The sequence below is a fragment of the Papaver somniferum genome, chromosome 7, assembly GCF_003573695.1.
Source record: "Papaver somniferum cultivar HN1 chromosome 7, ASM357369v1, whole genome shotgun sequence".
Classification (NCBI taxonomy): Eukaryota; Viridiplantae; Streptophyta; class Magnoliopsida; order Ranunculales; family Papaveraceae; genus Papaver; species Papaver somniferum.
In genome coordinates, this window is record NC_039364.1 from 232,318,465 (window position 1) to 232,333,645 (window position 15,181).

Here is a 15,181-nt window from a genome sequence, read left to right on the forward strand (position 1 = left end):
CCCGCTCCAATTGCTGCTCTAACATCAACTTATATCTTCAATTTCTCACCTAGGGTTTCAGTCGGCAGAGATGAGAAATTGAGGAGATTAGTTGATGTAAAACGTGATAGTGATGATGGGTATAGGTAGAGTGATTTGGGGAGAAAATAGTGGAGTGATTTGGGGTGAGGTGGTGGTGATGGAGACGGACATGGTGGTGGTACGGGGCATGGCGGTTCTGCAGAGGGGGTGATGGAGGAGATGGTTCGAAGGAGAAAGGGAAGGGTGTGTTTGTTTGAGGTGTAGGTGCTCGGTCGCTAGGGTGTGAGGCGAGTGTATCGAGTTTGATGATCTGCGACGCTGAGCCGTGGGATAGGGAGATGAAAGATCAATCGGACGGTGAGATGAAGTGAAGCTTGTAGCGACCGCTGGATTATATAATACAACAAAATCAACGACGCCAGATGGAGTTAGGTGTTGTAGTGTAAGGCGGAGATATCAAACGTTGATGAACAACAAGGGAGCGACCGTTGGATTCAACAACCATCTAATCTGAAGGCTTGGAATTTCAGCGCTGTGGTGCTTGGCAGAGACTTCAGATTTTGATGCTCTATGAAGGAGCGACCATCGGATGCTTCTGGGAACTGATCTGACGGCTGAGAACGGAGGCGCTTTTGTGTGTAGAAAATGAGGTTGTGCGCACCATTCTTCGCGGCTTCCTTGCGTAATTTCTCCCGGCTTTTCACTACTTTTCTGCTCTTTTCGCTCCGCGACTCATCCGAACTTTATTTATTACCTAAAAATGCAAAATTAATTAATAAAAATATTTATTCTTGAAAACAATGAAAATACAGAATATGGGGTAAAATGTAGAATTAATGCATAAAAGATGAGTTAAATTGCCAACAAAAAGGGATAAATATATACATTATTTGGCACTCATCAGGATGGTATCATACCATTTTAGGATATTGATCATTTTTGGAAACAATTAAGCTTCGATCCTCTCCCAACCGAACACGACGAGGATGATCTAGAGATATGGGACACGAAAAATGGGAAAAAATTGGCGGAGATGTATAGGAATATGTCCCGACCTCAAAATAAATTCTTATGGGACAACATGATGTCGGTCATGTATCCTTTCACCCAAGAAAATATTTTGGAACCGAAGAAGAGTGACCAGAAAGGTATGAAGAATAAGAAAATGAATAATTTTCAAACTAAACAAGCCAACAAGGAACTATTGGCTAATGAAAGGTATCCATCCGGCGTTGACTACCATGATGCAAGGTTTGAAAAGGCAAAGAAAGAAATTGAGAAGTTAATGAAGGAGGAAGAAGTCAAAGTTCTAAAAAAACGAGGTCGTCCGAGTATTCAAAAAGCGGAAACAAGTAAAAAAGAGGTGAATGATAATGATTGTCCGTCACAAGCAAAGGATAGTAAAGAGGATGTCAAGGGGAAGGCTAAGATGTATCCTTCACAAACTAAGATAAAGGAAAAAAGGACCGTACACTAAATTGGTGAGATGAGAGGACCCAAAAGAGATAAGTCCGGTAAGTATATGAGGCATATCAATTTTATATACGATAACTACTTGGAAGATCTACCGCCAATAATTCATGAGCATATTATAGCAATGGACGACGTGCAAGGTGATGGAAATTGTGGTTATTACGTCACGGCGGAACAACTTGGTCCTTTTATGGAAGGGAGTAATCCGATGCCCCCTGAAACTGAAGTGAACTATATTCGGCAACGATTGTTACAAACCCTACGTAAAAACAAAGAATTCTATAAGACAATGATGAGAACAGGTCCAAGAAAAGATGCAGGGGTGGAAGTGGAGTACGTTGCATTCGAACGTCGTTTGCATGGGGATTTTATGATTATCGAAGAACATTGGATGGCAATGCCCATTGGTGGGTTTTTAATAGCGGAGACATTCAATTGCGTCGTACATTGTTTCGCATGGACGGGTAGTAGCTTTACTTACGCGCCTCCAACAAAACCTTGCAATGATGGTGTAAAGGATAGAGGACTTGTTCTTGGATTTGTTCAAAATTGTCATTTTATCGGCCTCAAACTTAGACTCGGTTGCCCATTACCACCCTTGATGAGTGCAGCCTTTTGGCCTAGATTTGAAAATAATTTTGCGATGGATTGGTGTGCAAATTATGCGACGGAAATGGATTTTTGGAAATCTTTGCATGTGCAGCCTCCAAGTGGATAAGTAATTACGTTTTCAAGTGATGACGATGAAGATGATAAGCAAGAGGTCAGTGAAGATGATGAGAATAAGGTCATTGAAGAGGATCAGATAGAGGTCAGTGAAGATGATGAGAAAGATGTCAGTGAAGAGGATGAGATTCGTTTAGGATCTCCATAAAAAAGTTTCATGGATTTATCCGTTTATTTTGTGTCTTTTGATTTTCGTGTATGATGAGGATGATATTTTGACTAGAATTGCAGTTACATGTACCCATCAAAACGAAATACTTGAATGATTTACTTTTTAGTTATGGAACGTGTCGTTTTCTGCAAACTGGAACCATGAACACAGGAGAAGGTTCGGCTTATCACATAACGAGTATTATAAGCCGAACCTGACAACAACAAAATACCAGAGTTTTTTTGTCAGGTCCGGCTAATAATATTATTTCACTGCAAGCCGAACCTAAAAACTTTAGAAAACCAGAATTACTTTGCTAGGTTCGGCTTATAGTATATTTTTAAAGAAAGTCGAACCTTTCATGATTCATGAACACAAGAATTATTATATCACTCCAAATAGACTTTTCAAATTCATAGAAATTGTGGATTACATCCCTGCTACATAGTAGGCTTGGAATTAATTTCTAATATCCTAAACGGGTAATGAGAAACCTTCTAAGAATGTGGTAGTGATCTTTGTATTTAAAATTCTTTCCTTTCCATCGTCGCCATTCCTCTAGAGATCGAACTTCAATCTCAGAGTTTGTTTCACCTTTGAGTCGATATCGACTCACAATCCTAACTACAGCTATGAAGTCTGTGACTTTTTTCTTAATACTGTCAATTCGGCAAAACAAGGACGCACTATCCCGGTTGTGAGGATTACCTGTTTCCGTGCTGAAGGCTTCATGAATTCTGGGAATGATAATCTCATTTGGCCTTTTTCTAAAAAATGACCAATTCTCTGTCAAGTCTGCATACAAAGTTATTTTAGGGAAGATAAATTACATGAAAAATAATCTAGGTAGTAATCCTTTTTATAAGGCTCTATGGAAACTGCCTATTCTTCCTAAAGTTGCTTTGTTTATATGGAAATGTCATGAAAATATCATTCCTACCAAGTCTGTTCTTGCTAGGTATAATAATACTCATGACTCCCTCTGCAGCATGTGTAATTCTAATCAGATAGAAACTCCTGAACATCTACTTCTTCACTGTTTGTTTGCTAGGTCAGTTTGGGCGCTAACCCCTTATGCAGATCTAATTGAACAGGATATTGCATCCTCCCTCAGTATTCCTGATTGGGTCATCAAGTGGACCATGAATAATTCCTTGAAAGATAAGGCAATTGTTGATTTTACTATTGCTTGGAGCATATGGAAAGATAGATGCTTCCACACTTTTCAGGAGAAAGCTCTCAATCATTTCTCTACAGCTAGATTGGCTCTTAAACTAGTCAATGACACAAAAATTTATTTAAAAAATGATACTCCTCTTTCTGTCCCCTCTCATGATCTTGTAGAAGAAAAGAACTTATCTTATGTCACCGTCTCTTTACCACATGACTGTGTTATTCTTTTCTGTGATGCAGCTTTTGATAAGGATACTAAATTCTCTGGTATTGGTCTTATTTTGATAGATATCTCAGGCTACTTCATTGGATGCAAGCTTAAGGCAAGGTCAGTGAGGAATGCTGAAGAAGCAGAAAGTCTGTCTATTTTGGAGGCAGTGCAATGGGCAAAAGAGAAAAGCTTGCAGAAGATTTGTTTTATTAGTGATGCTAAATTAGTTATTGAGTCTCTGAACTCATCTTCCAACCAGTTGTACTGGTATAATATACCAGTCATAAATGACTGTAAAACTTTAGCTTCCAATTTTTGTTTTCTCAATTTAACTTCTTAAAAAGGAACCATATTATTATGGCTGATCAAGCAGCCAAATTTAGCAAGAGGTCTAGAACCTCAGGGGAATGGTGGGGAAATGTCCCAAGTTTCCTTAACTCCACTATGTAATTGCTCTTCTTAGCAATAAAACTTTTACTTAGCAAAAAAAATAAAAAGGATTCTAACCAAGTAGTACATACTCATCAGACCATTTACTCGTCGTTCTTCACCCTTCTTTGGATAATATGCTACATAATTAGTGCAAAGAGATGAATCTTCTTCTAGAGTAAACTTAGGAGTTGGGGGTGCCATTTTTTGAGCATATGTGGTTAAGAATATCAAAAAACATGTAGGTATATATAGAATATAGTTTTACAACGGATATCTTTCAAAAAAAAGAGTCGTTTCTAGATTTTCGTGAAAAAAAGTATAAGTTCGGCTTATAAAATTTTTAGAACATAAGCCGAACCTATATAAGTAACAGCTATTTTTTAAAAAAATTGAAAATTTTTACAGGTTCGGCTCACCATATTGGTGAGATTTAAGCCGAACTATATACTAGATTACACCAATAATGATTTTTAAGGCTCGGCTTATAACTCAAATTATATAGAAAGCCGAAACTGAAGGACAAATGATTCGGCGCGTAACTAACATTACAGGATAAGCCGAACTTTATAAATTCGGCGCATAACTCAAATTTCAGGATAAGCCGAACTTTATAAATTGCAGGTAGTAAGTAGCTAATTAACTGTTAAGCTATTCATTAAAACATGAAATTGAAGGTGTCCACAACCCAATCCCAGCACCATTAAAAACAAAGTTCAGCACCTAAAAGCAAAGGTGTTTGCAACACCATGAAAGTGTACTTAAAACTTAAGAAAAACATTAAAAGGAACTTGGAAACATAAAAGGGCATTTAAACACGACCCCTCTTCTTAGTTGCACGACCACCTCTTCTTCCACCTTGGTCTTCATCTTCCGACGCATCATTACCGGGTTGGCTGGTAGCACCACCTTGGCTTGTACCTTCATCAACTTGTCGAGACCTCTTAGTGGTAGGCCTTTGTTCGGGTTCCTCGGGTCCTTGTCCTTTTTTGATGATTGCATCCCACTTGTTGATGAGGTATTTTTATTTTTCCACGGTCATTGGTGTTTTGCAACCAAGTTTGGCCTTCCTTTTTTCAACATCTCCCTACCCGAGACAACCTATTTTTTCATTTGTCAACAACTTATAACTGTGAGGTTGAAGACATTTTTACCATAACTAATATATGAAAATAGTATAAAGTGAAGTCATTATTACCATAATCTTGAAAGCATTGACTACATCTTCAGAAGTAGACTTGTTGGTGATCTTGATTGGCTTCGCCTTCCCTTTATCAACTATCTTTTGCCTTTTCTTATTGATAATGAAGGGATGAGAAATTTGGTTATACCAATCCATATAGCCCGGATCCTCTTCACATGGATCATCAAGTAAAGGTGTTAACTTGGACGCATCTAATGTGTGATTGTCTAAATTATTCCAAAACTCAACGGTGGGATCAGGATCATACTTTGGTTCCCAAGATGAAGTGGTGCTTTTAGTTCCCTTACCACTCTTTGGTAACAACCTGAATTTCTCGTCAAACAAAGGAACCTTTTGGACGCATCCTAATTGACGTAGTACTCGCCTAGGATCGTATATAACATAACCACTGGGATACCACAATGGCCCATGATACATACCTACCGACATATCCTCATCTTCAACAACTTCATCTTCTTCATCTTCCTTCTCATATGGTTGAAAAATGACATCATCACCACCAAGACGGTCTAACGTCTCTCTCAAACTTGCCACCAACTTATTTTTATTCCTTTTCTTGGAGTCCTCGTACGCGTACCGTGCTGCAGTTGGCTCTGTATCAACATAATCGACATCTTTCTCAAATACTTTGGCCAAGTTCAAAATTGGGAAATGGTCATATATACACACCTACATCCAAAGAACCACATTAAAAAAATCAAAGGAATTGAATTGATAGAAACAAGTTTTACTTGGAAACATCAAAGTAAGAATAAAGTTTGCAAACTCAGAGAACTGTTCGGCTTATGTGGATCAAGTATTATAAGCCGAACCAAGTAAGTAAAAAGTTAGGCTTAAAAGATTTTATGGTTATAAGCCGAACCATACTCTGAACTCCCAAAAGTTACCTGGAGTAAAGTGAAGTTCCCTCCGATGTTTGTACTTGTCAACCTAGACGCGGTGGCAAGTTGGTCCAGAAGGTAAGCGAGCGTAGCCGTTCCCCAAGCAAACTTGTTACAAGTTTGAAGATTCTTTACCAATTGGAGATAATTAGCATTTACCTTGTTTCCGGTAGTGTCGGGAAAGATGTCTCTACCAAGAGTATAAAGCAAGTAGGCAGTTCCGGTTTGCTTCACTTTGACGGGATCCATTATCAACAAACCTTGTGTTACTCTTTCCTTTGTGTTCTCAAACTACTTTTTTAAGTTAGTCAACTTGATCTTATTATTCTTCTTATTTCTGCCACCTGGTATGCAAACGATATCGACATCTTTAACTGATCGACAGAACTCCAACTCAGTTTTGTGTGAAACCCAACCAAGACTTTCCTGGTACAAATTGTATGTCTCATCCCAACTCATGTCATAAAAACCAGCATCCACACTTACACCCCTTGCTTTAAGTCCTGTAATCTTACTAGCCTCATCAGGAGTGATTGTCATCTCTCCAAAAGGTAATTGAAATGTGTAAGTTTCTGGACAAAAGCGCTCGGTAAAGGCAGAGGCTGACACACTATCATATTCCTTATGTCCATAATTGATGATAGGCCATAAAGCACTGTGTTTTACGTAAGCAATCACCTCAGGAACCTCTTCATCAAGTCTCCGTTCCGCTTCCCTATGGTGTCTCAATACTCGTACTGCACGGTTGTGATCAGGAGTCTCATAAATTTTCTTCGCCCAAGAATCGGCATAACCAATCAACACATTTCCTCCATCTTCCGGAAGACCATGAGGCAAACAATCTGATCGAGGTGTAATTACGTCATCTTCATCAGGAATGTGTAAACCAGTGATCCGTCGATCATCATCGTCCTTCTCTTTCTCGGGTTCTTCCACCTTCTTACCTTTCTTGGGTTTTCCTTGGGGTTGTGTTTCTTGATGAACTTCTTCATGTTCTTCTTGATTATCATCAACTTCTTATTGTCTTCCAACTCTTCCTTGTTCAGCTTCTTCTTCTAAAATGTCTCCTCTACCTCCCGCTCCCAATCTTTTCTCACCTCCTCCTCGAGGATCGGGAGGTTTAGAAGTAGAAGGTGTTACCTCTATCTTCTTCCTATTATTAGCTGCATTAGGCCTGACACAAGTATGAAAGTTAGAAGTATGCTTTGAACAACAAAGGGATACAAACTATATGAAATATGGATTTGAAAAGCCAAAAACTTATCAACAAATAAGAAGTCTTGGCTTACCCGAAATAACACATATGAGCCGAATCATGTCTTGAAATTTTTATTAGTTTACACAGAGAGTGGATCGGCTCATACCACAAAACAATTATAAGTCGATCCTATATATTCGGCTCACAACCGATATTGTCGAATAAGCCGAACCTATGATTATGAACTCAAACATGTATTCGGCGTAACATGATATCATATAAATAAGCCGATCCTATACACTTGTAAAATTTCTGGAATTTTAACAATGATATTCGGCGCAACCCTAATACTATCGAATAAGCCGAATCTAGACTTATGAATTGAAACATTTATTCGACGCAAAATGGTGTCATACAAATAAACCGATCCTACACATGAAGAATTCATGAATTTCAAACAACATTAATCGGCGCAAAACTAATACAACCATACAATCCGATCCTAAGCATATGCAAAAATTCTGAAATTCAAACAACATTTATTCGGTACAAAACTAATACTACCATACAAGCCGATCCTACGCACATGCAAAATTTCTGAAATTCACAAAACATATTCGGCACAAAACTAACACCATTGAATAAGCCGATCCTAAATATAAATCTCTGTCTCATTAAGTTCGGCTCTAAACGGATTTCAGATTTACGCCGAGCCGTTCATATCACTTTCAGGGTTCAGTTTCAAGAACATCTCGGCGCACATCTAAGATTTGTTTTGCGCCGAACAATACACTGTCACCGCCGCAGAAACATGATTTTGACGAATTAAATCGACCAAACCAATCAAAAACATCAAATACGAGATGGGTTTGTAGAACTAACCTTCTTATTCTCATTTCCGGAGTTGGTTCTTCTTTAATCTCTTCTTCCGGTTGATTTTGTGGTTGATTTTGAGTTTGTTCTTCACTCTCTAAATCTTCTTCTTCGTCAATAGGTTGTTCAATCGATCGATTTGAACGAGATACTGGCTTACGACGATCCATTATATAGATGAGTTTAATGGTCGACTAAATTTTCACGAATCGATGATTAAATTTCTGCGATGATACGATGAAAAAAAAGGAAGAAGAAGAAGGGTTCGGCTGCTGTGGAGGAGAAAGAAGAAGGGGTTATTAAACTGATTTTAGGTTTATTGATTATACGTTTTTGTATTAGGATTAGGGATAGATTAGTAATTTAAAGGATTTAAGGGCATATAGATAATTGAACTACCCCATAAGATACCCTTATAGGGTCATTCAAGTTAGAACTAGTGATTTGTACGCCTAGGAAGATTTAGGTACGCCCAAAATCAGGGTTCTTTTGCTCACCCTACTTTTCACCGTCCCGAAATAGAAAATGTTGGCCCATTTAGATCCCCACCGTATGTTTCATATGCATGCGGGTATTGTTTATTAGATACATTGCTAAGGATTATAATATTGCCCTATAATTGAGGGGCTCCGGCAGTTTATTTTCATCTGGAAATGGGCTTAGCAATCAATGACATCACTCGATTTTTCATCTCAAGTCATGCATTAGCTCCATCTTCCAACTGGTAGATACAGTGACAGGTGCGCACGCAGTACTGTACATAATCAATGAACTGCTGTGGGAAAATAGATCGAGAATACTTATCCCCATTTGCCTTCTTCCCTAAATCATGTATCTTATGTTTAATGTGTTCACAAGCTATGGTTTCTGAAAGGACAATTAATAAAATACACCCCGTACGATCAGTAATTATAAAAGTACACCCGTTACCGGAGATAATTGCGCACCCTCTATCCAAAAATCCGATAAGGCTCACCATCTCGATTTAGTCCATATCTAACCGTACATCTATTAAAGCTGATAAATGGTTAATGATCATAGCAAATCGTAAAATTAATGATGTGCCCTTCGTATTAGAACAAATGGAATGAGAAAATCGAGTTTCATTTCTTCATTTCTTTTTTGTCCATCTCTCTCAATCGGGAATAATGAAAAATTACATATTTAATTAAGAAGAAGAATATGAAAAGAATAGAAGACATCACGAAGACAATAATGAAGAATTGAAGTTCATGTATGAATCTAAGAAGAATTCTTTCATCTTATTGTTCGGTTTGGGAACTGTTCTAGAGGTAATCATCATTTTCATTCAACTGATTAAAATGAATCATATCAATCGATAGTGTGTGTTACCATATTTAATACATCTTTGATTAAAATTTCTTGCTATATTACCTTCAGGAATCGAATTTGAGGTTCAAAGAGAAATTTAGGTTTTTTATTTTTTGTACCAATTTAGGGTTTTTTTTGTATGAAATTAGAGCATGGGTTTGTTGTAATTTATGTCAATTCGGGGACTATCATCTTGAATTGAATCAATTGACTTGTTCTGGTTTGTAATCGTAAAGCTAGGGTTCCACATGCTGAAATTTAGGGGTTTTTTCAAATATGCTCTTAATGTCAAAAGTTCAAATTGAATGAATGGATTCTTTTCCAAATCTTTTCTTAATGAATTTGATTCAGTTAATCCGTATTTTGTTATTGAAATTTGCAAGTGTAATCGATCCAGTCGAAACTTGGGTTTAATTGGGTTTTTATTAGGTGAATTATAAATTCCAATCATGATTTTTACTTTTGATTTATTAATTGGTGTCTATACCTTCCAATTTGATTTCAATTTCATCTACCGGAACAGGTTTTAGGGGAAATTGTAAAACATCTTGTAAAGTAGGAAGATTTGCAATTGACACCAAATCTAAATTTGGGCAATACTTGATCAACCTCAAACCTGATATTGGGCCCTCTTATGCTTAACATATTAAAGTTGCTAAAAAGGGGAGGATAAATGCTTGGTGATTAGAAACAATGCACCGATTATGGCCATGGTTGGAAGCTACAGACAGTTTCCAACTCATAACAAAGTACCGAAACAATAGCTAATATAGGCTCGGTGATTTGAAACAATCATGAATATATTGCACATTTGAAAGCCTAGTCAACTCAGTCAATTTGAGCCGAGTCGAGTGTTATAACTGCAAGTGTTAGAGCATTGCTCGGTCGAACTCGCATGCGTTGCTATCTCAAGCATGTTTGTCAATGTTAGTGATCAAAACTATAAGTCTTGATTTTTAGTCTATTATAGCTAAGGTCTCGGACTAGGATAAAAAGTGTAGTTGAGATCAAGAAATCCATGGCAATCATCATACAAGACGAAGGACTGCTCAAGGAACCGGTGGATCTTCATCGACTAAAAGGTATGTGGAGACTTGAACTTATCTATCACTCAAAAGTCTATTCATCTCCTATCTTGAAACAAAAGTCGTTTTGCTATATAGACTTAGATTATACACATTTGCTATTTCGAGCCGAGTTTATTTCGCCTGTCTATTTCTCGAAATATGTGTTGGTAAGCTTTCGCTTTAGCCAAGTTCATCTTTACCTAATGACGAAAGTCATGACAAGTTTCAATCACATTAAAAATTGCTTACTTTGACGAAAAATAGTTTGTGAATAACAACTATAGAATATCAACGTCCTCTAAGAATGTTTCAATGATTGAAATGAGAGTTTAGATTATATAACCATTGGAGGATATAAGCATTGTTGTGAAAACACATATATGTATAAGTCCTTATTCCTTGAACCGAAGTTTGTGAACTTTGTTGATCAAGAGAACCGGAATGTTGGCGTGAGCCAAGTCCGCGAACTGACGGAAGTTATCGACCCGAGAAATTTTGCTGGAGTTTGTGAACTCTGTCCGGGAACTTAAGTCCGCGAACCCAGTCCGCGAACTTGAGTAGATTATATCTAAAAACGATGTTTGTGAACTTATTCTTATATAAACTAAAGAATGCAAATTTCAAACCGTGCCTATATAGTTCATGAACCGATTCGAGTGAATCAAATCTTTTTTGCTTCAATTGTGTCTTGTGTAGTTACATAATATTTCCTTGCAATTGAACAACTCTCTAACTAGTTCGTTTGAGTCACTTGAACTAGTTATGGTGAAGAAGAATATGGTTGATATGAAAGTGATCATATGGTTAACCATTTGGTTGACTATTGTTGAACCAACAAATATACAAGTTTGGGTATGGTTACACAAGCCTAGAAATGTGCATTCCATTTGTGTATAACAAGCTAGTTTTCGATCTAACGGTTGAAAGATATTAGCTTGAATCTAATCAGGTTTTCATCTAACCGTAAATATTGAATGCTTTGTTACCAAGCTAACATTGATTCCAAACCCTGATTTGAAAGACTATATAAGGGGGAACTCTAGCAACTGGGAAACCTAATCCCCACACCTTCTGTGTGATACCAGTTGTGATAAGCTGGAGTCGATTCTCCTTTAACCTTTGGTTTCTTCTTCTAAACCAGGTTAACGACTTAAAGACTTCATTGGGATTGTGAAGCCAGACCGATACTACTTTCTTGTAGTTGTGTGATCCGATCTTGTTGTTTCTATCGTACGAGTACAATTGTAATAATTGGCTTGAGATTGATATCTCCGATAGGCAAGATATAAAAGATATCACAAACACTTCGTCTCATCGTTTGTGATTCCGCAATATCTTTTTTCGCTGCGTCGATTAATATTATTGTGAGGTGATTGATAATATTAGGTTGGTCTTCGGGAATATAAGTATGGTTTATGAATTGGTTCCTGTTCACCTTGATTTATCAAAAGACGGAACAAAACTCGTAGGTATATTCATGGGAGACAGATTTATCTATTACCGTAGACTTTTCTGTGTGATATAGATTTGTTTATTAAAGTCTTCGACTTTGGGTCGTAGCAACTCTTAGTTGTGGGTGAGATCAGCTAAGTGAATCAAGTACGTAGCATCCTGCTGGGATCAGAGACGTATGAGTATAACTGTACCTTGGATCAATGTGATATTGATTAGGGTTCAACTACAGTCCAGACCGAAGTTAATTTGGAGTAGGCTAGTGTCTGTAGCGGCTTAATACAGTGTGTGTTCAAACTGGACTAGGTCCCGGGATTTTTCTGCATTTGCAGTTTCCTCGTTAACAGAATTCTGGTGTCTGTGTTATTTCTTTTCCGCATTATATTTTGTTATACAATTGAAATATCACAGGTTATGCGTTGTTCAATCAATTAGAATATCTGACCTTTTGGTTGTTGATTTAAATTGATTGACACTTGGATATTGGTCTTTGGTACCATCCAAGTTATCTCTCTAGTATTTGATAAAGACTTGCAGATTTCTATTTGCTTGAGTATATGTCAAATCGAAAGATTGATATATAAACTCTTTGATATACTTTTTATCTAGATTGAATCTGACTGTCTAATTGATTCTCTAGAAAGTATATTGGAGTTTCTTCATACAGATTGCTAAGCGAAATATTGGGTGTGGTTGTTGTACCCCCACTTTTTCAATTGGTATCAGAACAGGCAAACACGTTTAAGACCTTACAAGTCTGTATTTGTAGCGATCTTACTCTATGGACAAGAGTATTATCTCTGATAACGCAACATCAGTTAAGAGACTCTCATGTGAGCTTCAAAGTCCTGAAACTTCTGAGAAAAACTCTATCTCCTGCTCCTTGACTGAATCTGCATTCGACTGGGAAAAATCTCTTGATGATAAGTTGAATGAACTTTCGGATGACAGTGATTCAGAAGAAGGACAAAGTATCGATGAGGAAGTCTCTCAATATATCAAGCTGTTTGACCATGCTTTGAAAGAAAAGAAGTCAACAACTTGCTTGAGTAAGTACATGACTCCTCTTTGTCAAGAAAACAGAAAATTGAGAAAACTCTTTAAAGGATATGATGGTGGATATAATCTCCTAAACTCTATCGTTAATGATTGTGAAGAAGATGTACGCACAAAAAGGTCTGAATGTGATAATCTTCTCCGAAATCTCTTTGTGTTGAAAGAAAGACTTGCAGAAGCTGAAGCAAGATATGACTCTCAACAAAAATGTTTTGATGACAAAGAATTCAGTCTTCTTTCCAAAGAAAAATCCTTGGAAACTGACCTTACAGCTACTCTTGATAAAGTGAAATCACTGGAAGAGAGTCTGAGAAGATTCAATTCTAGCTCTACAAAATTGTCTTCTATGATTGGAGCATGTAAAGAACATCGTGATACACGTGGTATGGGCTATAAAGGAATAGACGCTCCGAAAACTAGTAAGATCAATTTCGTTAAAGCTATTGATAATTCTTCATATGACAAACCGTTTGCAGCTTGTAATGTGTCTAAGAACAAGGATTGTGCTCCTTCTATATCTCACATGAGAACAATTAAGAATAATACCTTTTACTGCTATTATTGCGGAAATAAAGGACATTCTGAGCGAAAATGTCGTTTTCGTTTAAGGAATGAAAAACTTCACAACATTCTTGCATGGGTGTCTAATGAAGTTATTAAAACCTGTCTCTCATATTGTTGGAGTAAAAGGCATTGTTGACAATCAAGAAAAATACTGTGATAAGTCCTTTCTTAATTGTGCTTTTGAAACAAAAATTGCCGACAATGGTAGAAGGAAGAAAGGCAGTAGAGCGACTGACTTCTTAAATAACTCTGAAAAGAGAAGAAGGCATAGGAAAACGAAAGAAAGGTCGAATTCCTTGTCTCACCTTGAAGAAGGTTGCAGATCCAAGACTCCTGCTCCAGATTACATTCATATCAATATTCGAGTCTCAGAGCTTAAGATCAGCATAAACAGACTCAAACGGAGCATCAAAAGGACAAGGAAAGCAGCTGACTCAGGTACTTCTAGTTTCTCTCTTGATAAAAATTCCTCAAGAAAGTCAAACGTTCCTTCTATAAATCCTCTTGAAGGAGAAAAAGAAGCGGTTAGCATTGGTGATCATCTAAGCACAACATGATAGATATTCAATGTAGCATTCTTCTTGTAATTAAGAAGGATGCTCTTAGTCTCAAGAAGTGTGTTTTGAGAAGTGATGTCAAGGTTGTATGTTTTCCTTTCTTGTTTTTTTTTATTTGATTTTTAAAATTTGTTGAGCTTCTCTCCAGTTCTTTTTTTTTCTCTTGTAGATAATCATGATCCTTCGTCCTTGAGAAAATTTCCTATTTGCATGTGCTTCCTTCAAATATTTGGTTCTCAACTATTAGTCTTGACATACGAACTTCATTCTCTTTCCTTTTGGTCACACCTTAAGGCCGTGACCACCAGTGCACGAACTCCTGACCCACGCGAACATGTACAAGTCCTCCTAAGGTTTTCCATGGAACTTATTTATACACTTGTGTGTCATCCCTTGTTACAGTGTTCTGAAAGGTCAAAGGGTTTTAACAATTTTTTTGGTGTGCACAATGAATGGAGGAAACGAAGATGATGAAGTCAAGAAGGGGAAGACTATCGAGTTTCACGAGAATCCTATTTTCATAACATGCTATCATTCCATTGATCATGAAAACAAACTACCAGTTCAGATGTCATCACAACTGGTAGGAAATCTTCTTCGAGATTTTGAAGTCGTACGTGAACAACTCGGAATCGCAATAAGAAATCTTGAGTTTTTGAAAAACGAACTGAAGAAAGCAACTGATGAGCTCTATCATATTCAATCTCTGGTTGCTGACCCGGTTTAGTATTTTTCAGATCATGTTCTCTATAGGAGTTTATTTGCCTAGTAAATCTTCTATTTTCTTGTTTTTGTTAGAAGAATAACTAGAGT

At 37.2% G+C, this 15,181-nt stretch overlaps 1 protein-coding gene and 1 long non-coding RNA gene across 2 annotated transcripts; both read left to right on the plus strand.

The window, feature by feature from the left end:
• Positions 1–3,201: 3,201 nt before the first annotated feature.
• On the plus strand, positions 3,202–4,095 carry LOC113296107. Its single transcript, XM_026544445.1, has one exon. It carries the CDS (start codon positions 3,202–3,204, stop codon positions 4,093–4,095), a length of 894 nt encoding a protein of 297 aa, XP_026400230.1.
• A 5,079-nt stretch (positions 4,096–9,174) lies between these two features.
• On the plus strand, positions 9,175–10,027 carry LOC113293482. Its single transcript, XR_003332327.1, has 2 exons — positions 9,175–9,632; positions 9,742–10,027. It is a non-coding gene; the product is annotated as an uncharacterized LOC113293482 (long non-coding RNA).
• Positions 10,028–15,181: the final 5,154 nt, after the last annotated feature.